This window comes from Zalophus californianus, chromosome 13 (assembly GCF_009762305.2).
Source record: "Zalophus californianus isolate mZalCal1 chromosome 13, mZalCal1.pri.v2, whole genome shotgun sequence".
In the NCBI taxonomy this organism is placed as follows: domain Eukaryota; kingdom Metazoa; phylum Chordata; class Mammalia; order Carnivora; family Otariidae; genus Zalophus; species Zalophus californianus.
In genome coordinates this window covers 51943861-51966791 of record NC_045607.1, presented here as the reverse complement: position 1 = coordinate 51966791, position 22931 = coordinate 51943861, and the positions used below count along the sequence as shown (strand labels likewise).

Below are 22931 nucleotides of genomic sequence, written 5' to 3'. Positions count from 1 at the left end.
TTGCTGTCTTCATATTTGAAGGAGCAGTCACCTCCTTCAGTCATGATTGATAGACCTTGGGAGAGAAAGAACTTCCCTAGTCAGCCTGGTTAGGAATTTTGGGAGTTTCTCAGACATTTTCTATGGATATTCTCACTGCATCCTCTTGTTCTGCCTTGAGGGTAGTTGTTAGAGTTGTATGTTTTCTTTTGATCCTGCATAGCCATCTCAGATGCTGAGAGTCTCTTTTTTATTTTACTTAAATCAGGATCCTGAAGTGCTCAAGGTTATATGCCTCCTCTACGTCCAACAGAGTTGAGCTGGCTGGTTGTATGTGCTCCTGCACACCTACAGAAGCTTGTGTGACATATGTTTGGGTACTTACAGAGTACTGGCTATGGGGGTTAATTAGTCCACATATGGGCTACTTGAGGGATTCCATATGTGATGCTTCCTACAGGGTTCATGGGTGGGCTTCTTTATAGAGTCCATGAGGTCATTTGTCAAAGTGAAGACTCTTTGTTGAGTTCCACACCCTGTTGTTATGAGGTGTCACCAATTTTCCCTACTCTTGGTTGTCCCCAAACTATTCAACCATGCTGATCCCCTCAGTATTTTGGGTGCGGTGAGAAAGAAATGAGTTTCTTAGGCAGTATCCCACATGACTGGGGAAACCTGATATTCACTATACTCTTCCTTTCTGCCCTGGGAGAAATCATGGCCTGAGGAGGTCTCTTTTGGCACTGACCTGTGCCACTTTTGAGGGAGGAGTGGCATTGTTAAAGTGAAACTGTTCTTACCCTCGTCACTGTGTTGATTCTCAGATATTTTTGCTGAACAGGGTGCTGGGACCTCTCTGTTAGATTCCTGGCCTCTCAGAAAGATACTCTCACCCTTGTGTGGTTGTCAAAATCTGTGTTTCTCTTGGTGGATGAGGGCTGAAATCTATTCTACCATCTTGCTGATATGTCACCTAATGTCAGTTTTAAATAAAGAATTTGTTAGATTTTTAAAAGAAGTTTTGAAAAATTATTTCTTTAAAATACAGAAGTCCCATTTGTGGATGGGCTGTAAGAGAGCAAAAGACAACTGTCACATCTATAGATTTCTTATTTGTGTTTTTATGAGAAATTCTCTAGAGTAATTGTGTTCTACCACAAGAGAATGTATTATGGAGCAGATTTTCATAATGAAGTTAAAATAAAGATTATTAATTTCTTTTCTTTTTCTTTTTTTTTTCTTAAAGATTTATTTATTTGAGAGAGAGAGAGCATGAGCAGGGGGAGAGGCAGAGGGAAAGAGAAAAGGAGAAGCAGACTCCCCACTGAGCAGGGAGCCCAATGCAGGGCTCCATCCCAGGACTCTGAGATCATGACCTGAGCTGAAGGCAGATGCTTAACTGACTGAGCTACTCAGGCACACCAAGATTATTAATTTCTAAAAGTTATTACTTTTATGTTTGCATTGAATGCATATATAGTCTTTAGAAAAGCCCATAGTATGCTTTTCTTTGAGATTTCTTTTAAATGACTTTTCAGTACTGAGAATTGTTAATTATTCAGATGAACATAGTATCATTTAGATGGTATTGTTTGGAAAATACTCTCATACTCATAAATAAGACTTAGTAATTCGGCTAAAGGATATTAGGCAATGGTAAGAATATACTTCAACTCTGTTTTGAAGAATTTCTATTTCTTTGATTTCAAGTTTTATGATACCTTCATATGCAATGTCCAATCTGCTATTAATCTCTTATAGTGTATTTTTCACTTCAGATACTATATTTTTTTCACACCTAGAAGTTCTCTTAGTTTTTTTTAATTTTCCATTTCTCCCCATTATATGGTTTTCCTTTAAATTCTTGAGTATTTTTTTTAAAGAATTTATTTATTTAGGGCGCCTGGGTGGCTCAGTCGTTAAGTGTCTGCCTTCGGCTCAGGTCATGGTCCCAGGGTCCTGGGATCAAGCCCCACATTGGGCTCCCTGCTCCGCGGGAAGCCTGCTTCTCCTTCTCGCACTCCCCCTGCTTGTGTTCCCTCTCTCGCTGTTTCTCTCTCTCTAAGAAATAAATAAAATCTTAAAAAAAAAAAGAATTTATTTATTTGAGAGAGTGTGTGCATGCACACACATGAATGGGGGTGGGGTAGAGGGAGAGCGAGAGGCAGAGAATCTCAAGCAGACTTGGCACTGAGCGTGGAGCCTATCACTGGGCCCTGAGATCATGACCTGAGCTGAAACCAGGAGTTGGATGCTCAACTGACTGAGCCACCCAGGTGCCGCTTTTGAGTATATTTTAGTATTTATTTATTTTACTTTTTAAAGATTTATTTATTTATTATTTTAAAGAGAGAGAGAGAAAGCACACATGGTAGGGGAGGGGCAGAGGGAGAGAGAATCTCAAGCAGACTCCCCGCTGAGTGGGGAACCAGCCCTGGGCCGGATCTCATGATCCTGAGATTGTGACCTGAACCAAATCAAGAGTTGGATCCTTAACCAATGGAGCCACCCAGGCGCTCCTTTAATATTTATGAAAGGCCATTTTAAAGTCCTTGAATTCCCTATCCCATTATCTGAGTCGTTGATATGTCTCCACATTTTGGATCATGTTTCTACTTTTTTGCATGCCTGGTAATTTTTAAAAAAATTTAATTCCAGTATAGTTAGCAAACAGTGTTATATTAGTTTCAGGTGTACAGTATGGTGATTCAACAAGTCCATATACTACTCCGTGCTCATCAAGGTAAGTGTAGTCTTAATCCTCTTCACCTATTGCACCCAGCCCACACCTACCTCCCCTTCGGTCACCATGCTTTTGTTTTCTGTGGGCAAGAGTCTGGTTGTTTGAGTTTGTCTTTCTTTTGTTTTCCCTTTGTTTATTTTGTTTCTTAAATTTCACATATGAGTGAAATCATATGGAATTTGTCTTTGGCTTCTTTTGCTTAGATTATATATATTCATTAGCTCTATCCATGTTGTTGCAAATGGCAAGATTTCATGCTTTTTTTATGGTGGAAAAATATTCCATTGTATATATACACACACACACATATATACATATATACACATATACCATAAACGTATATATGCATTGTATATGTGTATATATATATGTATACATCACATCTTCTTTATCCATTCATCTATCAGTAGACACAGACTTAGACACAGGCTGTTTCCATAATTTGGCTATTGTAAATAATGCTGCAATAAATATAGGGGTGCATATATCCTTTTGAATTAGTGTTTTTGTATTTTTTGGGTAAATACCTAGCAGTGTGATTACTGGATCATAGGGTAATTCTGTTTTTAATTTTTTGAGGACCGTCCATACTGTTTTTCACAGTAGCTGCACCAGTTTGCATTCCTATGGCTGGTAATTTTTCACTGGCTTCTTGACATTGTAAATTTATTTTCAGTGTTTGATTCTTATATGCCTTTAAAGAATATTAGACTTTGTTCTTGCATGCAGTTATGTGTGGATCAGTCTGATGTTTTTGAAACTTTGTTAGTATAGGTTCAGGGTAATCTTTCTTCCTGACTAGGGTGACTTTATTCCCATTATTACACCCCGACCCTTTTGGGTCTTTCCATTCTGACTGATGGGAACACGAACTATTTTCAGCCTCTTGTGACCTCTGGAAATTGTCCAGTCTATTGCTTTCCAATGGGTCTCTCCTTTGCATGGAGTAGTTTCTTCTCAGTCATGGACAGATCAATACTCAAACAGAGTAGCCCTCTGGTATTCTCTCTATATGCAGCTCCATTCTCTATTACTTTTCCTTTCAAATTCCATCTTCCTTGGATTTCCTGAACTTCAGTGTGTGTCTGCTCCACTTAATGAGACTGAGCTCTGTTTGTGTTTCCCCTTCTTTCACTATGGCTTGGAAACTGCCTTTTGATAGTAACCTAAAGTAACCATACAGTTTGCCTCATTAGTTACCCTTCAGGGATCACAGTCCTTTGCTACCTGTGTCCAGTGTCTCAAAATGTTTTATATGTTTTGTATAGTCTTCAAATTGTTTAAAGCAGCAGGGCATATCTGGTCCCTGTTCCTCTCTATGGCTAGAAGCAGAAGTTAATTCAGCTTTATATGCTGAGAAATGACCCAGAACTTTCAGACAATTTAAAATATCTAAGTCAGGATGAACATAGAGTAATTTAATATTAAATCGAAATTATGCCAACAAAGGAGTTTTTTTGCCTGGTGAGTTTAATTTTATTCACATGGCATATTCAGATTTTCACTAAAATACCGGGTATAAAATATTAAACAAATTTTGTTGCTATTATATTCAGAGTTTCAGATAGACCTGTCATAATGAAGTTGATTGACTGATAAATGTCATGATGTTTGTACCTGGAAATTCTTAGTGGTTAAAAATTTTGCCAAAATATCTGTATTTAACCTGGAGAGTATATAACTTATTTGTCATTAGCTGAGTTGTTATATTCTTATACTCCTTCAGTTTAAGACTTGAAATATATGAGCCTGCTGAAATACAGAGCACGGTATAGGATGAACTGAGATTAAAGTTAAGTGAGACTGAGTAGAACTGTAATTATAGCAGTTAGGACTTCTACCAGGGAGTTGTGAGACTTTTTAGTAAAGACCTATTACTTTAAGTGTTGTAATTAATAATTATCCATACATTATAATCTTTGGTCATTTAAATAATGGATCTGTTTTCTTGTTTTTGTGTTTTCTTTAAAGATTAATTCATAGGTTCCCCATTGTTCTCAGTTCATAGTACCTTAGTATATCAGTAATATTTTCATGGCACTTCAAGTTGAAGAAATACCCAAGAGTTACCTTGATATTAGGTATTTATGCCTTAACATTGTAATGGCTATTAAAATATACATGCAAATTAAAAGGAAATAGTTATATTTTAATTTTATTCATCAGTAACCATAATTATTTGCTATAGGATGTGAGACTGTTGGGTACTGGACAATTTCTCCAACCTTATAATCAGATTGGACACTGCTACCCTTATTTCTTCTTTCACATTGCTTTTTGCTCTTAAAAACTCAACTTTATAAAGTGGTCAAAAACTCAACCTCATAAAGAAATGATGTCATGAAAGAACTGTAGTGCAATCTAATGTTGAAACCGTGAACTTCTAGCTAGTAGTCTGTGCAGTATCCAACAGATGTGAAGTATTGCGGTGTTTCCCTCAGACATTTAAAATACCCCACAATGCCCTGTTTGTTACAGCACCCCTGGGAGCCTTGGTACATATTCTGGGTAATAGAATTAACTTGTTCTCTTTTAATGTTCATTACTGTTTCATATGGAATTCTGGCATGATTAGTGTCCTAACTAATTTTTTTATGTTGAGAAAGAATCTTTTTTGATTTTTGACTAGCAAGGTTTCTTAAGGAACTGATTTTGTAACACTAAAATAAAGGAATAATATATTTGACATTTTCTTGATGGAAAAATGTTTACAGCAGAAGCTTCATAGAAAAATTATTGAATAAATTGGTTTTGTAACTGTGTTTATAAATAATCTGTAATACAAAGAGAAATAATGAATGAATAAAATATTTAAACATGATATTAAATGGGATAAAAATGTACTGTATCATTACTGTACAAGGTGTAGTGAGTAAAAAGAAAATATGAATTTTATTATGGGGATATATTAGGGAAAAGAATTAACACTGAAAATAACCAAAACTATCTGTGCTGTTATTGTTCTTCATAGTATTAGTTATTGTATTGTAATGGACTTAGAATATTCCTGATTGATCCTTTAGGATATCCGCTATAGTTCTAAACTGAACTATGACTCAAAATGATTTCTCTCAGCGGAGAGCCTGCTTCTCCCTCTCCCTCTGCCTGCCTCTCCTCCTGCTTGTGCTCTCTCTCTCTGTCAAATAAATAAATAAAATCTTTAAAAAAAAAATCATATACTTTGAAGGTACCTGGCTGGCTCAGTTGGAAGAGCATGATACTTTTGATCTCATGGTCATGGGTTCAAGGCCCACAGTAGGTGTAGTGATTGCTTAAATAAATAAATGTTTAAAAATGGTGTATTTTATAAGGAAGTATATTCTGAACTATATGGAAAACATTTTTGTGTGATATTATTGTAAGCATATATTTGCTATTCCATGTGTTCTTAGTTTAATACATCATAAAACAATCATGATGATAATAGCTTACATCTGTCAAGTGTTTACTGTGGGCCATACATGGTTCTTAGTGCTTTCCATATATTGACTGAACTCTTACAATAGTCCTATGAAATGGGCCTTATTATTAGTCTTATTATACAGATGAAGGAAATGAACTACAGAGAGGTTAAATAATTTGCCCAAGCTCACAGAACTAATGTGTGGCAGTATGTATATTTCCAGAGCCCCTGTTTTGTTTTTTTCTTTTAATATTTATTTATTTATTTGTGTGTGTGAGAAAGAGCGGAAGAGAGAAAGAGAGAGTGCGTGCACATGCACGAGTGTGGAGAAGGGCAGAGGGAGAGAATCTCAAGTAGACTCCCAGCTGAGCACAGAGCCCAACATGGGGCTCAATCTCATGACCCATGAGATCATGACCTGATCTGAAATCAAGAATTTGATTTGATTTCAGTCAGATGCTTATCTGACTGAGCCACTCAGCTACCCTCAGAGCCCCTGTTTTTAACCACTACTCAAAGGGAGAATTATCTCTCACCTGAATGTTAACAAAGAAAGAAAGAAGAAACCAAGTGAATGTTATCTAAATTTATTTTAAGGTCCTACACTTAGTAAAGTCTTTTATTAGTGGATTAGAGAAAAGAAGCCAAACATAATGCTTCAAAACTTTAAGAAATAAAATAAATAAATATATTACTTAGTGACATTTTATTCCATTTATGTCATGATGAATTCAGGATTAAATTGGGCATATGGTTCATGATGAGTTCAAGGAATTGGTTTTAGCAAGTAGTTCACAGGAAGCTAGATCTGTGTCATGAAAGAAATGACAGGTCATACTAATGATTTGGGGGAGAGTATAACTATGGTTAAGCATAATTTTGAACTATAATATTGCTGGAAATGAAAGACATTTGGTTTAGCTGGCCAGCAATATGACATTTTACTTGTGTATTTTACTTCTTAATGAATACTGCTGTTTCTTCCTTTTTTGATATACTCCCATCTCTGTAAAAAATACATTCAGTTATTAGATATGTTTTTATTGTCTTAAATCTTCTTGAAAATTTTATATGTTTTTATAAGTTTTTAAATTCTAGGTTTGTATAGATTGTGGTGTAGTTTGCATACCTGATGGTATTTAATAAATACTTTTAATTCAGAATTATTTTTTGAATGCCTAATATGTGTTTAAGATTCTACTTTTATGTGAGAGGAGAGAGGGTCAGGGGAAGGAAAATACATAGTGCTTCTCAAGAAGGTGGTTGTGGTAAAAAATGTAATCATTAACTAAGAGATGTCTTCCTTGATCCCCCCCTCATTGAATAAACAAGGTCTCTTCCCTGCATTTTTTCTGTCTCAACTTACTGTTTGTTTTGTGTATAGTATTTGTTAAATTAAAAGATTCCATTTTCCATGATTAAAGTGTTATTTCTTACCTGTGGGGATCTCTTTCAAAGTTACATAAAATCAGAACTTCTGGAGATGTATTTAAGATTGAATTTTAAAACTGACATTATGTGAAGAGGGGCTCTTAGCTCAGGCTGCTGTAACAAAATACCATAAAGTGGGTGGGTTATACATCAAACATTTATTTCTCTCAGTTCTGGAGGGAGGAAGCATGAGATCAGGGTGCCAGTATGGTCAGGTTCTAGAGAGAGCCACCAACTTACACCCTCAGGTAGGGGAAAGAGAGTGCTCTGGTGTCTCCATTGCCTTAGAAGGGCATCAAGTCTCTATCTCCCAATTCCTCCCAATTCCCCACCTCCAAATACCATCACACTGAGGTTTAGATTTCAACATATGAATTTGGGGCAAGGGTATAAACATCCAGTCCATAACAGAGGTTGGGAACACAGACTTAGAAGTCACATAGACCAGAGTTTAAATCACAGATATTTCTGTCTTCCTTATTGAAACTCTTTAGGTCTTAGTTAACACATTTGTTAAAAGGATTTTAGAAAGAGTTTGTTGAATTAGAGAAGCATTTAATTAAAAGCTTGTCCAGGGGCGCCTGGGTGGCTCAGTCATTAAGCGACTGCCTTCCGCTCAGGTCGTGACTCCGGGGTCCTGGGATCGAGCCCCACATTGGGCTCCTTGCTCCGCGGGAAGCCTGCTTCTCCCTGTCCTGCTCCCCCTGCTTGTGTTCCCTCTTTCGCTGTGTCTCTCTCTGTCAAATAAATAAATAAAATCTTTAAAAAAAAAATGCTTGTCCAGTAACAGGTACTCAAAAATGGTACTGATCCTTAAACAGTTCTCTCAGGTAGTCAAAATTTTGATCGGGGGATATGTGAGGAATGTCATACTTAATTTAATTATTGAGGAATTACACAGCAAAGATTTAATTATATGACTATTTCCTTCACTAAGTTGTAGATTCATTTATTTAGAGATTTGTGAGCTATCATTCACCCATGAACTCTATGAGATTGTTATTGGTCAAGGTTTAGGATGAGACTGAGGTATCTGTATTTTGAAACAGCTTTACTGGCAATTCTGACATTCCGGAAGAGAATCTAAATTAGAAAGTTGAATATTGTTATATCTTTATAGATGGAAAAATCTGAGATCCAAAATTTAACAGTTTTAAAGATGTTAGGGAAAAATTTGTTCATTGGAACTTACTTAATACTGAACCATAATATATCTATAAAGAGGTTATTTTTAATGATTAATGGTCAAGAACATGGCTATGGAGACAGGGCTACGTGGTGTAGAATCTTGGCTCTACCACGTGGTTTGTTGTGTGACTTGAGAAAAATAGTCACTTTTATATGCCTTAGTTTTCCCTTTTGTAAGATGAAAATAAGAATAGAGTTGTTTTGAGTTAATGCATGTGTGGTCGTTATAATAATGCTTAGCACATTGTAAGTGTATCATCGTCACCATCTCATGTTATAGTTTACATTCCTTTTCAGTTTGTTTTTATAGCGTCTTGAGAAAAGTCAGTTAATGTTTTCTAAATAATAGGCTTCCAAGAAAACTTGCAGCCTTTTTGCTGTTATTGTTGTTCCTTAATTTTAAAGTTTATTTGCAGTTTGTTAATCCTTAAAATAATGTGTTTTGTACTTGAACTTGAATACTCAAATTCAGAAATAATATCTAAATCTCAAATTGAAGATGTTCAGGGTTTACCAATGTTAATATTTTTTACTTTTTCGCACATAACATTTTCAAATGAAGCCTCTGCAGAAATTGCTTTATTTTCCTATTTGTTTTTTACTTCTAAACACTTAATCTTTGTATCAGTCTTAGAGATATGTTTTGCTTTCTTTTTACCATTTATTTTTACTATTTGATGGGCTCTTTGATACTTTTTTCTTTTACTCACTCTCCCATTTCTAGTATTCTCTCTCTCTGTCTCTGGTCTGTAAATGAAAACTCAGTCCTAGTAAATGGGAACCATAAAAAGGAATAAAAAAGGCAAGACGATTTTTAGTATTTTCTGCATGTTTATTTAGGATATGCATGCTGTATTCTTGAAATAGTTGTGCTTAAAGATTTAACCTCATAGAGGATGAGAGATTATCTCATATTTATGTTCACAGTTAAAGTTTAGATGCTTAATAAGCAGGCTGTTGTTTGTAAGGTTATATTATATACTCTCACCACTGGGAAAACCTCCCTCCTGCTCCATTTCACTCTTAAACACATGGGTTGCACAGCTGCTATATGGCTGTACACTGTCCCATGTGTATTAAGCAAACACAGCCTGCAAAAGTGTTGCATTTTGGAGCATGGAACTAGCATGGCTGGTTGGAGACCCCAGAAGTGTAGCTGCCAGAATTCTTCCATCTGGCAGCAGTGCTGCTAGGCAGCTCCACACAGGGCATAAATATCTTTTGCTGAGTACTTTTCCTGGTGCAAGAGCCATGAATGCCTAGGCAGAGACAGGGATGGAGAAGGAGATAGGAACTAAGAGAATGGTGTCTAATTGGAACCACTCTACTGTTCAAGGTGAAAGAATGAACAATAATGAAAAAACACATTTGAACTCTTATTTTTGCAAGAAACTTGACAAATAGTCTTTTAACTTTTATGAAGACCTTTAAATTAAAGAATTGTGAAATTGTACTGAAGCATAGTTACTTAAAAAATTTAGCCTTTATACAGATGGCAGAAGGTAACACATATAATTTTTAAGGCAAAATAATTATGATTGTCTTTATTTGATGTAAGTTTATTTCTAGTTTCATTAAAAATTCCCAGAACATTGAACATAAGTCAACATTGCATGGAGAAGGAAGTATTATGCAGCTTGCATGTGTGCATATCTGCATATCGGAGCACAAAATATTGACATGATAATTGCAGTCAAGCCTGAGTGAACAGTGGCCTGTGGGAATTCAGCTGGTGTTGTACCAACTGGATGGCTGCTCAGGACACAGTTTGAAATGCAAGGTGCAAGTTAGCACTTTATTCAGCACAGGCAGGCATCATTTAAAAATCCTTGGGGGCAACCCTGGTGATGTGCAGATGTTAAAACAGTCTGTTCTGAAGTGCTGATATTTTTGAACACTGTAAAAGACTTCTAGATTCTGAGTGAAAAATATTTGCACAGTTATTAAAGACATATAATACATAATCTTTTCCAACTCTTTTCTGGATGTTTTAGATAATGAATGTTGAGTATATGCAGAAGTATCTGCACATGTAGTTAAAAGAAACAGGAAAATCTGTAACCAAATAAAGTCATTTAGTTTCTAACTCTAAAATAGAATGTTTTGAGTTTCAACTTTGTATATTTAGAAATGGTGTTGAGTGGGTAAGGATATCTAAAACAGAGATATATTATTTGGTAATATATTCAATCTAAGTTGTTACATTATAGTAAATTATTGCTTCTTTGTTTATGGAGTTCATCAATACACCATAATTTACAAATTCAGATTAAGACACTGTAGCCTAATTCTAGGCTAGAATTCTAGGCTAGAATAAAGCAATTCTTTATTCTAGTTTGGACCTACCTGACTGAACAAGAAAAAAAAATCTATCAGTTTTCACGTGTCAGGTGGAGTCTTCACACGTTTTGCCTTTCATATATAGTTTAAATATATTTTTTATATTGAAGTATAAATTATACATAGAAATTTCTATACCTAGAATTTCTATACATAGAAATTCTGGATTACATAATAAAAAGTTTTGATCTTAAAGCAAAAGAGATATTTTAAGTATACTTGGACCTTTAAAATATTTTATAACAGAGATTTTAGGACCTATTGATTTAATAATGTATTCTTACTAAGAATATTAGACTTTTTTTCAATAGCTGTTTTTACTCTGGAGTAAACGTATTTGAGAAATATTTGTGTTAAGTTTTTAAGTTTTTCCCTTTTTTTCAAGCTGTCTTACTATATTATTCATAGATACTATTCTAGTAATTTATTATGCATATTCAAAATAGAAAAATATGAAACAGTTCATGAATAAAAGGATAGATAATTTGATAATGGTATAATTCTCATTTCCCTAAACTTCCATTTTTATCAGTCTTACTGTTTTAGAATCTTAATGTTTACTAGAAACTGAGAAAGCATTTAAATGGAAAGTCATTAATAATAAAATCTACGTTTTAATAGATTCTTTGCTCAAATGAAAGAAAACGTTAGTCCAACTAGGTTTATTTTGTGCATTATTGTTATCTGTCTGTTAATTAAGAATAATCAATGTCAGTAAGTTTTGCTTTTTTATTTTCTTTGTTTTCTAAATCAGACCAGTATCATTGCCTCATTTATAGTTAAATGTTTCTTTTAGGCTCTAATATTTCATTTTTGACATCTCATTAAAAATGGGCTCAAACCCAGAAAATATGATCCTGTCATATTGTATAATATATGGCATGGTCTATAACACAGTAAAATTTTGTTTCTTAATGATTTAGAATAATTTCTCAGATTTTTGAGTTTAGAAAAATGGCAAAAAGTTAACATGATAATTCATGTGGCTAAGTACAGCAATGTTAAATGTTTAAATGGGTAGTACTCTTGGGAAAAGTGATGGGAGCTTTAAACTTGTACACATTTGACAGCGTCTCTTCACTTCATTTTTCATCCTAAAGAAGTCTGCAAATATTCTTAGCTCACATCATTATTGCACATCAGTGGTTCTAATTAGCTAAACAGGAGTTTGTCTCAGTCATTGATCATCATCAATTTCTTGACAGTGTCTTTTTTTTTTAGGAACCTTTTCATTATGTCTTATAAATACATAGAATATATATTAATTGAATTGACCAGATAGGTTGGTGATGTTTTAAACTTGAAACAACTTTTTTTCATTGTATTATTTTAAATAAAAAATATTGTATTCATATTGTAGCGCTGTTTTCTCTTGGGAGCATTTCCTGTTATGAAAATATTACATATCACATACCACCAGGAGGAGCTGCTGGACAAATCTCTATATAGATTTTGAATTGTGATTTTGTTTTTTTCAATTTCAAAACTATAACATAATCATCAATTTTGGAGGTTTTTTTGGCTTAAAATACATCATTGAAGTCTATTTTTGAAGTTTATATTTGATTGGAAGTTTATATTTCATTTATGACCTATATTTTCAGTATTATATTACTCAGCTTAATCAGTTACTGTTATTTCAGTGACTCAGACTTTCATGTGTGTCAGCATCACTTGAGGGTTTGTGTCTTAGTTCAGGCTGTTATAACAGAATACCATAGACTAGGTAGTTAAAAAGCCATACATCTATTTCTCACATTTCTGGGGGTTAGGAAGTCCAATATCAAGGTGACTGCTGATTCCATTCCTTGTGAGAGCTCTCTTACAAGAAGACAGCTGCCTTCTTGCTATATTTTCACATGATAAAGAGGGAGATCATCTTTCTCATGTCTCTTTATAGATTCCCTAATCCTAGTCATAAGGGCTCTACCCTCATGACTTCCCAAAGGCCCCACCTGCAAAAATCAGCACACTGGGGATTAGGGCTTCAACATATGAATATGAAACATTCAGTCCATAGCACCTTGTTATGGTTAAACACAGATTGCTGGGCCCTACTCTAGACTTTCTGTCCTTAGAGAGGGTGGAAGATAGTTCATCTCTAGCAAGTGCAAGGTGATGCTAATGCTACTTCTCTGATGACCTGTAGTATAGGAACCACTGGGTTAGACTGTGACTGAATTTATATACATATTGTGTCATAGGAAATCACCACCCTGGTACCAAGGTCATTTGGAATCTGTAGTAATGCTTTTGTTTGGGTTTTGTAGCATATAGTCTAGTTTTGTTCTGTATCATTTAAAAGGACCACCAGAATGTATTTTGACCCTGGTGGGGATTTTAGGCTTATTATAAAAGAGTAGATTAGAAAGACTCTATCCCTGTAAGTTAAACTAATTCCTGGAAATTTAAACTCATAACATATCCAGAAAGCAACTTACAGGGGGCGTTTCTGACTGTAATTAATGTCTTGCCTATTACATCCTGGGTCTTTGTTCTTGGGTAAGCCCAATTATGCCCTTCCCTTTGGGATTTGAAGCCATTTCCCCCCAGATACATATACCTTGAATTGATGTAGTACTCTTTTGCAATACTCATGATTTTATAATATCAAATTAAAAGCTCAAGTGATAATTTGAGAGTATATCTTTGTGACAAACGAAAGGCAAAGGGTGTGTGTATTTTTTCTTTTAATTCCAGGATTAATAGTTTATGTTAGTTGCAGGTGTACAATATAGTGATAAAGGGCATATATTTGTGACATATAAAAAATAGTTTTATAAATCAAAAAATATAAAATGGCAGATACATTCACTGGCACTGGAAAATTAGGAAAAATTAGGAAAAAAACATTTCAATTGATGAAAGTATGTTTAATTTCACTACTAATAAGAGAACCACAAATATAAAGAGAGCCCAGTTGAAGACAATGGACTGTGATTATGCGTTAGATGTGCTATCAATAGTTGGTAAATAGAAAATAAAATAATGAAGCAGAATGAAGCACAAACAGTAAAAAAAGTAGTCATAATACATTATGTTTGTACTACGTACTTATATCCAGAGGGCTGAACGTGGCTAGAGAAAAATCTGAACCATGATGTCTGGTCATATGTGAATTTATGACCACTAAACTTTGTGGTCTTTAGCACTGCCTAGTAGATATCTTTTTTTTTTTTTTTTTTGCCCTGACTCACTTACCTTCCCAGTATCCTAGAAGACTCTTTGATGCTTACTCTCTTGTCAACTTCTAACGCTTTGTTTCCCCTTCTCACTTTCAGTTGATGGATAACTGTTATGAATTTGTTAAATTAATGTTGTTAAGTGGAGCACAGGGTGCTGGATATTGAGCCATGGTTCAACAACAGACCACAAGAGAAACTGAAATAGAGGTTTATTATACACAGTTCCTGGAGGAAGTATCCAGCATACCTTGAGGGGCCACATGGGAAGTCAAGCCACAGTATGGGGATAGACAGGACCTGTGGCACATGCTTTTCTGAGGGTTCATGGGTAGAGAGCTTTGGGGTTTCCAGGCTAAGGTGGGATTGGTCAAACCAAAAGAGCCAGGTTTTAGTTGGCTCTTTGGGGGAGAGGTCTTATATAAGGGACATATAAGGGAAAGGTGTTGGGAGGCAGGGGACACTATTGATAATAAGGGCAGTTGGGGAAGTCCTATCAAGAACCTAAATTTACTTGTGACTCTGCAGGCTGTTATCTGGGGCACTTGCATGAGCTAACTTCATTTAAGGTCACTTCGGGCTGCTTGGCCAAACCAAGTGGATGCCAAGGCAGCAATCATGAAGTAACTTTAGCTAAACTCTTGACAACCCCCTTGCTTCTTACAACACTGAGTAAATAGAAGCTTTTAGAAGAGAGCTTTTACTTCTTCCCATAACCACATCTACCAAAATATCTGAATCTGTACCCATATTTTCTCTTTTTATTTCTTTGGAAGAACTGTTCTGTCATCTAAGCCCAAACTGTGTACACTAAAGACTCAAGGACCCAAGGATGTCACTCTGCAGTTCTCCCTTCTCTCTCTTGCATCATCAGTATCACTCACTGTCTTGGATCATTCCTGTCAACATACTCACATGCAATTTTATCGTCAATCTTTTGAGAAAAATCTCTTTTGATCTCACATGTCCCTTGAAGTACTGTTCCATTTCTCTGCTCCTTTTTATAGCAAAATTCCTCTGAAAAGTAATCTTTACTATCTCCATTTTTTCCTTTCTCTCTTGATCTCACTCCAATTAGGCTTGTATATACACCATTCCCCTAAAACAGCTCTTGTCAAAATCACCAGTGATTTCAGTACTGCTAAATCCCAGTAGGTTCAGTCATTATCTTCTTTAATGTTTGCAGCATTTGCCATGGTTGATTCCTTTCTTCTAGAAATACTTGTTCAATTAGCTTTCTGTCTTGATTCTGCTTTTGCATAAATGTTTACCCTTCATAGTATCATTGACTGTTTTTCCCTTATCTTACTAACCTATAAATGCGGAGTGCTTCAGGACCCAATTCCTCAGATTTTTCTATCCAAAATCACTCCTTAAGTGTCTCACCTTCCCCTTGGTCTTAAATATATTTGGATGATGCCTAAAGTTTTATCTTCAACCCTGACTACTTGACTGACTCCAGACTTGTTTATCCAACCATGTCTTGGATGTTGATTAGACATCTCAAATTTAACATGTTCAAATCCCAAAATTTAATGTTCCTCAAGCTCTCTTTTCTAGATCTCAGATAATGTCTACTCCATCCTTCCAGTTAGTCAGACAAAAGCCTTGGAAACATTCTTCTCTCTTTCTTTTATATCTCTTATCTACTGCATCAAGAAAGTCTGTTAGCTCTACCTACAAAATATCAAGAATTTTATCACTTTCTCAGTTACCACCATTACCTATCTTGTCCAGTTCATATTTAGTTCTCACCCAAGGTATTTTAGTTGCCTCCTAACTGTTGTCTCTGCTTACACTTTTGATTTCTAGAGTCTCTCCTCAGCCCATGATACTCATGAAATATTAATTTGTATTACTTCTCTACTCAAAACTATCCTCTGTCCTCCCATTTTACTGAGAGATCCAATATATGGCTTAAAAGGCCATATATTACTTTATTTCCAGTGACCATTCTGTCCTCAGCCACCATTCTCCCCTTGTATGGATGCTACTTATTTTACTGTTCTTTGGATACACCGATTGTCCTCTTGCCTCATTGTCTTTGCACTTGCTACTGGTCCCAAGGCCTGGAAAACTCTTCCCTGAAATCTCTCTGACTCTTCCTTACTTTAGGTTTCTGCTTACATACCATCTTTAAGGACAATCATTTTTAAATTATCCTATATAAAATAGCATCAACCTTCCTTTTGCTTCCCAGTTCTCCAAGACAAGAATTCCTTTCTGCATTACCTTCGTTTATGGTTCTTATACTTATATCCAGTTGACATATTATGTATTCACTTAATATCATTTATTTTCAGAATCCATGAGCTAGAACATTAATTCCATCAAGGCAGCACTTGGTTTATTTTGTTTGCTACAGTTGCCTAGACCCTAGGATTATGCCTGTCGTACAAACGCTTATTGAGTAAATGATGGATTAATATGTAGATGTGGTGTGTTTGTTTTTTAGGAATTTGCTCTAATAGGTATTCTTTCAATCTGAGGATTCCATTTAATTCTAAAATATTCTCAGCAGTTACCTCCTAAAAATATTGCTCTATCTTTCATCCCATTATTATCTACTTCTTTAGGCATATGTTGGGAGTTCCACGTGAAATCTACATGTCTTAACTGTGTTTTCATATTTTTAATCTCATTTCTCTATGTAGTGTTCTGGATGAATATCTCATTGTTATCATCCATTTCACTTGTTCTCTTTTTACGTCTAGTTTTGAGCTAAGCCCATTGAATTGTTTTTTAATTCAGGGATTATAGTTTTTCTTTTCAAGGTTTTCAATAGATTATTTTTTAGATCTACTTATTGTTTACTGTTTTTGTTTTTAATTTTAGTCATTCTTTTAGGTCATAAAAGATTCTTATTTTAAAGTCTTCTTCAGTGTATTCTGTTATTTTCATTTTGTCTTGAGTAATTGCTTCTTTGAATTATTGAGTTAGTGTGTGCATGTGTTGTGTGTGTTTTCTTCTTGTGTTTTGAATTTTTTATTTCTGGTCAAATCTTGAGTAAGAGGGTTGCTGTTACTGTTCTCTTTTTCATTTCTCCACCACCCTTCCTTACCCAATGCCTTTTTTTTCTCTAGAAATTTTGTGCTTGCCACTAAATTGTCACCCTCACCCCATCCTGAAATAGGTTTTAATATTGGTAGCTTGAGGCTCTTAGCCAACAGTGACACAGAGGATTTGTTGTATTTAGTACCTGAGCTATGGAGTGTTTTGGCTCAGCACCTGATTGGGATGCTGTCTATAAACTTTTGCCTTTCTAAATTTTCATATAATCCTTAGTTCCAGGCAAGGGTGGGGAGAGTCTCTGGTTTCAAACAGTGAGTGTAGCTATCCTGCATATTCAGCAGGACACTTTTTCCCAATTATCCCTAGGCACCAAGCTCTTTTTCACCTTAGCCTGCATTGAGATCTGGGCAGTATACAACAGCTTCATCCTTGTTTATAGCATTGTATTTCTGTTTAGTTTGTAATCCTTAGAGATTTGGCTGTGTCTCCTTAATTTTTTTCTATTATGATTTTCTATTAATATTATAAATTGAGAGAACAGGGAAGAGCCTCAAAGTGTGAACTTACTGTGGTAACTTATTGGAAAAGTCTAACTTAAGTTTTTAAAATGTAGCAGTACACCGTCTGAATGTATCTCTTAAAACCAGTGATGTGCTTTTCTGATTGCTGTCTCTTCATTCTGATAATTCTTTTGTGCCTTCTAAGGCCCTTTCGTTCATTTTACTGTTTCCCAAATGAGGGTTCTTTTCTTCTTCCTTACCTACTTTGGATTCTTTAGTGATTTAGGTATAGATTTCTGTTTACCTATTTTTAGACGAGATCGGGCACATTCAGGTGGTATGGCCGTAGACTGTTTACCTATTTTTAAAGTTTTTTAAAAATAGAAATAAATGTCCAATAAATTTCTATCCCATTTTTAAAAATGTTGGTTATTATGAAATCTCTAGCTCTCTTCTGAGTCTTTTACTTCAAAAGTGATATTTTAGTCTTAATTTAATTGTGTGCATAAAATGTTTATGTTAAGAACATATGATTAACATAACATAATAAAATAAAATTAAAAAACACAAAAAAAGAACATATTGTCTTATTTATTATTTTAAATTGATATAGTGGTTACTGCAATCAATATTAAACATGTTTTAAGTATTTTTTTTATCATGCATCTAAATCTGGAAACTAAACTGTTGTTTTGGTATGAAGTTGTCTTAGTTGTCAGTAGTTTGTAAGTTGTTGTCACCTGCCATATGGTTTCTGATTAATTCTGAAAGGGCTGTCAACCCCAGATAATTTAATTTTCTGTATTTTATAAAGTGATACTCATTTTCAGGATGTGAAAACTTAAAGGATTAGCTACCAATTTTGACTGATAAACTCTGTATTTTTCTTTCTAGAGAAAAACAGAAATCTGAAGCTAAAGACAGAAAAGTTTTAGAAATTCTGCAAGTCAAGGATGCTAAAATACAAGAATTGGAACAGGTTGGTGTTATACAGGAAATACTAAAGATTAATATATTAATTCAGGTAGTAGATCTTTACAGTTATTTAAAATTTTTTTTGCAACAATGTTCATTAAGAATATCAGGGTCATTATATCAAATCATTACTATTTTGAAACTACTATAGTCAGATTATTCTTCACTATTGTAGTTTGCTTATAGCTTGTTGTTTTTTGAATTAATAGACTATGCCATTTATATTTTAAAAGTCTTAAGATAGTGTTATGGTTTTATAGTAGTATCCAGCAATTATTCATTGTTTTATTGAATTTTACTTTTATTATTAGCAGTATCATTGAAACTTGTAAATTTTCTGATGGCTTCATTTATAAAAAAGATTAACAAATAACTGGGATGATTCTATTTGATCTCTTGAAAACCTGTACTTTCAATTCATACGATCCCATGTTTTACATACAATCAGTAAAGTATTCAATTACATATATAACAAGATTACATATAATTATATAATCAGTATATTATCACTGCAACAATCCATGTGATCAGTGCTTCCCAGAGCTATTTTCAAAGTATAAACATCTCAAAAATGAAGGAGAAAGAAATTTATTGCAATAATGACCTATATTGTGATAAAATATTTAAATTCATTTTGTACCCAATTGCTCATTATGTGCTGAATTGCCTGTAATTTTTCTGGCGTAAATGGAGCCTCTTTTTGGAGACTTTGCTCTTTGACTTTTAATTTCTTTTCCTTCCTAGCCAATTAAAGTTTTGGGAGAACTTTGATCTAAGTTTGGTTCCTGTTAAAAGTTATTTTATTAAAGGATTTAAGGTAGAAGTTAATTTAGAAAAGATTCAATTTTATTTTTATGTTCTCTACATCCATATAATGACTTTCTAAAATGGAATATAAACTCCTATGTGACATTAAGTTTGAAGTTTATACATTCTCCAATGTTGTATTTTCCTTATAGGAAATACCATAATTGGTAGTATAATGATAAAAGTTTAGAAATAACATTTTAGTCAGTTTGCTCTGGGGGAAAAAAAACAGTTGTATTTGCTACCTGAATATCAAGAAAGAGCAAAATGAATCCTAAGATGGATAAATACTGTGATGTGCCTAGTCTATTAATTAAGCGAGGCTAAGCTGCCTAATAGATAAAACCTTATGACTTAAACGTGGCAAATGCCATTTGTACTCATACTTCATTGAGGAAAACTAGCCATATTGGCTGCCACAAGATTCAGGAGGTTTGGGAAAATGTAAATCCAGGTTGAGCAATCTATCCAGTTACAACTCTATTCTATAGAGGAGAATGGATTTTGCCACTCTGATATTCTTTGGTTTTAAGTTTGCAGTGCTTTAGGGAACCCTTAGGGAATGCTCAGGTTACCATATCTAGATAGCTAGCTATAGCATACCGTTTTTTAAAATGTTGACTCTTAAAAATGACAATATATTTCCCCTTTTCTTGCTAATTTCTTTTTCTACTTCCTCTTCCCTATTTAATTATTTACCTTTTTGAGCAGAATCACTTAGCTTGTGGATAAAATATTAAATTTCCTTAAGAGAAATTATTTGTTTTTTAGGGGCCCTAATTGCTTAGCCTAAATCATGTATATTTTTGTTCATTGATGGTTATAACTTTCTACAAGGTATAATATGTTAAATGTATATACTATTCTGGGATGGTATTACGGAAAATTTAGAGTTACAATTTTTGCCTTTAATGATTTTTAAATCCCTTTGAGGAGTAGGGTGGGGCTAAAAGTGAGGTACAGGTAACCATATTCTCATACACGATATTTCAGAATGAGAGGATGGGGAACCTCATGCACCCATTCACATTTGTATCCCTGACATCCAATATTTCCATATTGCCTGGCATATAATGGATTCTCGATATTGTTGAATGAGTAATATATTATTATTATTATTTTATTGAAGTATAATTGACACAGTATCCTGTTAGTTTCAGGTATATATCATAGTGATTTAATATTTTTATACATTATGAAATGATCCCCACAGGAAGTCTAGTTATCCTCTCTCATCACATGAAATTATTGTAATATTAAAGACTTTTTCCTATGCTGCACATTACATCCCCATGACTTATTTATTTCATAATGGGAAGTTTGAACCTCTTAATTCCCTTCACCTATTTCACCCACACCCTACCGCCCTCCCTTTTAGCAACCACCAGTGTGTTCTCTGTATTTATGAATCTGTTTCTATGTTTTTGTTTGTTCCTTTGTTTTGTTTTTTTAGCTTCCATATATAAATGAAATGGTATAGTGTTTGTCATTTTTTGTATGACTTATTTCATTTAGCATAATACCCTCTAGGTCCATCCATGTCACAAATGGCAAGATCTCATTCTTTTCTAACACTGAGTAATATTCCATTGTATATATACCACATTTTCTTCTTAATCCATTATCTCACCATGGAAGCTTAGGTTGCTTTAATAGCTTGGCTATTTTTAATAATGGTGCAATAAACATAGTGGTTCATATATCTTTTCAAATTACTGTTTTCATTTTTGGGGGACAAATATCCCATAGTGAAATTACTGGATCATGTGGTATTTCTATTTTTAACTTTTTGAGGAACCTCCATACTGTTTCCCACATTGGCTGCACCAAGTTACATTCCCAGCAGTGCATGAGTGTTCCCTTTTCTTCACATCCTTACCAGCACTTGTTATTTTTTATCTTGTTGATACTAGCCATTCTGAGAGGTGAAGGTGATATCTCAGTGTGGTTTTGATTTGGATTTCCCAGATGATCGGTGATGTTGAGCATTTTTTCATGTGTCTGTTGGCCATCTGTATGTCTTCTTTGGAAAATTGTTTCTTTGTGTCTTCTACCCATTTTTAATTGGATTATTTGTGTTTTTTGGGGGTTGTGTTGTATAAGTTCTTTATATATTTTGAATACTGACTATCAGATATGTCATTTGCAAATATCTTCTCCCATTCAGTAGGTTGCCTTTAGTTTTGTTAATGGTTTCCTTTGCTGTGCAAAGCTTTTTATTTTGATGTTGTCCCAATAGTTTATGTTTGCTTTTGTTTCCCTTGCCTCAGGAGACATCTAGAAAAATGTTGCTACGGCTGATGTCAGAGAAATTACTGCCTATGTTGTCTTCTAGGATTTTTATGGTTTCAGGTCTCCTTAAGTCCTTAATCCATTTTGAGGTTATTTTTGTGTATAATATAAGAAAGTGGTCCAATTTCATTCTTTTGCATGTAGCTGGCCAGTTTTCCCAACACCCATTTATTGAAGAGACTTTTTCTCGTTGTATATTCTTGTCTCCTTTATCACATTAATTAATTAACCACATAATTGTGGGATTATTTCTGGGCTTTCTTTTCTGTTCCTCTGATGTATGTGTTTATTTTGGGGTCAGTACCTTACTGTTTTGATTACTATAGCTTTGCAATATAACTTGAGGTCTGGAATTGTGATACCTCCAGTTTTGTTTTTCTTTTTCAGGATTGCTGTGGCTCCTCAAGGTCTTTTGCAGTTCCATACAAATTTTAGGATTGTTTTCTAGTTCTGTGAAAAGTGCTGTTGGTATTTTGATAAGGATTGCCTTAAATGTATAGATTACTTTGAGTAGTACAGACATTTTAACAATAAGTGTTCTTCCAATCCGAGAGCATGGAATGTCTTTCCATTTCGTGAAGCTGTCTTTCATCAATATTTTATAGTTTTCAGAGTACGAGTCTTTCACTTTTTTGGTTAAGTTTATTCCTTGGTATCTTTATCAGTTTTTATCATAGTTTGTGTGTGTGTGTGTGTGTGTGTGTGTGTGTGGAGTCTTAGATTTTCTGTATATAGTATCATGTCATCTGCAAATAGTGAAAGGTTTACTTCTTCCTTATCAAGTTAGATGCCTTTTATTTCTTTTTGTAGTCTGATTGCTGTGGCTAGGACTTCCAGTATTATGTTGAATAAAAGTGGTGAGAGTGGACATCCTTATCTTGTTCCTGATCCTCTAAGGAATAGGTCTTAGTTTTTCACCACTGAATATGATGTTAGCTGTGAATTTTCATATATGGCCTTTATTACGTTGAGGTATGTTTGCCCTAAACCTACTTGTTGAGGGTTTTTATTTTGAATGGATGTTGTATACTGTCAAAATGCTTTTTCTGCATCTATTGAAATGATTATATGGTTTTGAT

At 34.4% G+C, this 22931-nt stretch overlaps 1 protein-coding gene across 5 annotated transcripts in view; it reads left to right on the top strand.

The window, feature by feature from the left end:
- The window catches only part of CNTLN (centlein), a 297557-nt gene that overhangs the window by 62689 nt on the left and 211937 nt on the right, over nt 1-22931 (top strand). For all 5 annotated transcript variants that reach the window (XM_027616502.2, XM_027616503.2, XM_027616501.2 and 2 more), the window contains exon 3: nt 18673-18757. In XM_027616502.2, coding sequence (XP_027472303.2) covers nt 18673-18757 — 85 coding nt within the window. The remainder of the gene's footprint in view (nt 1-18672; nt 18758-22931) is intronic.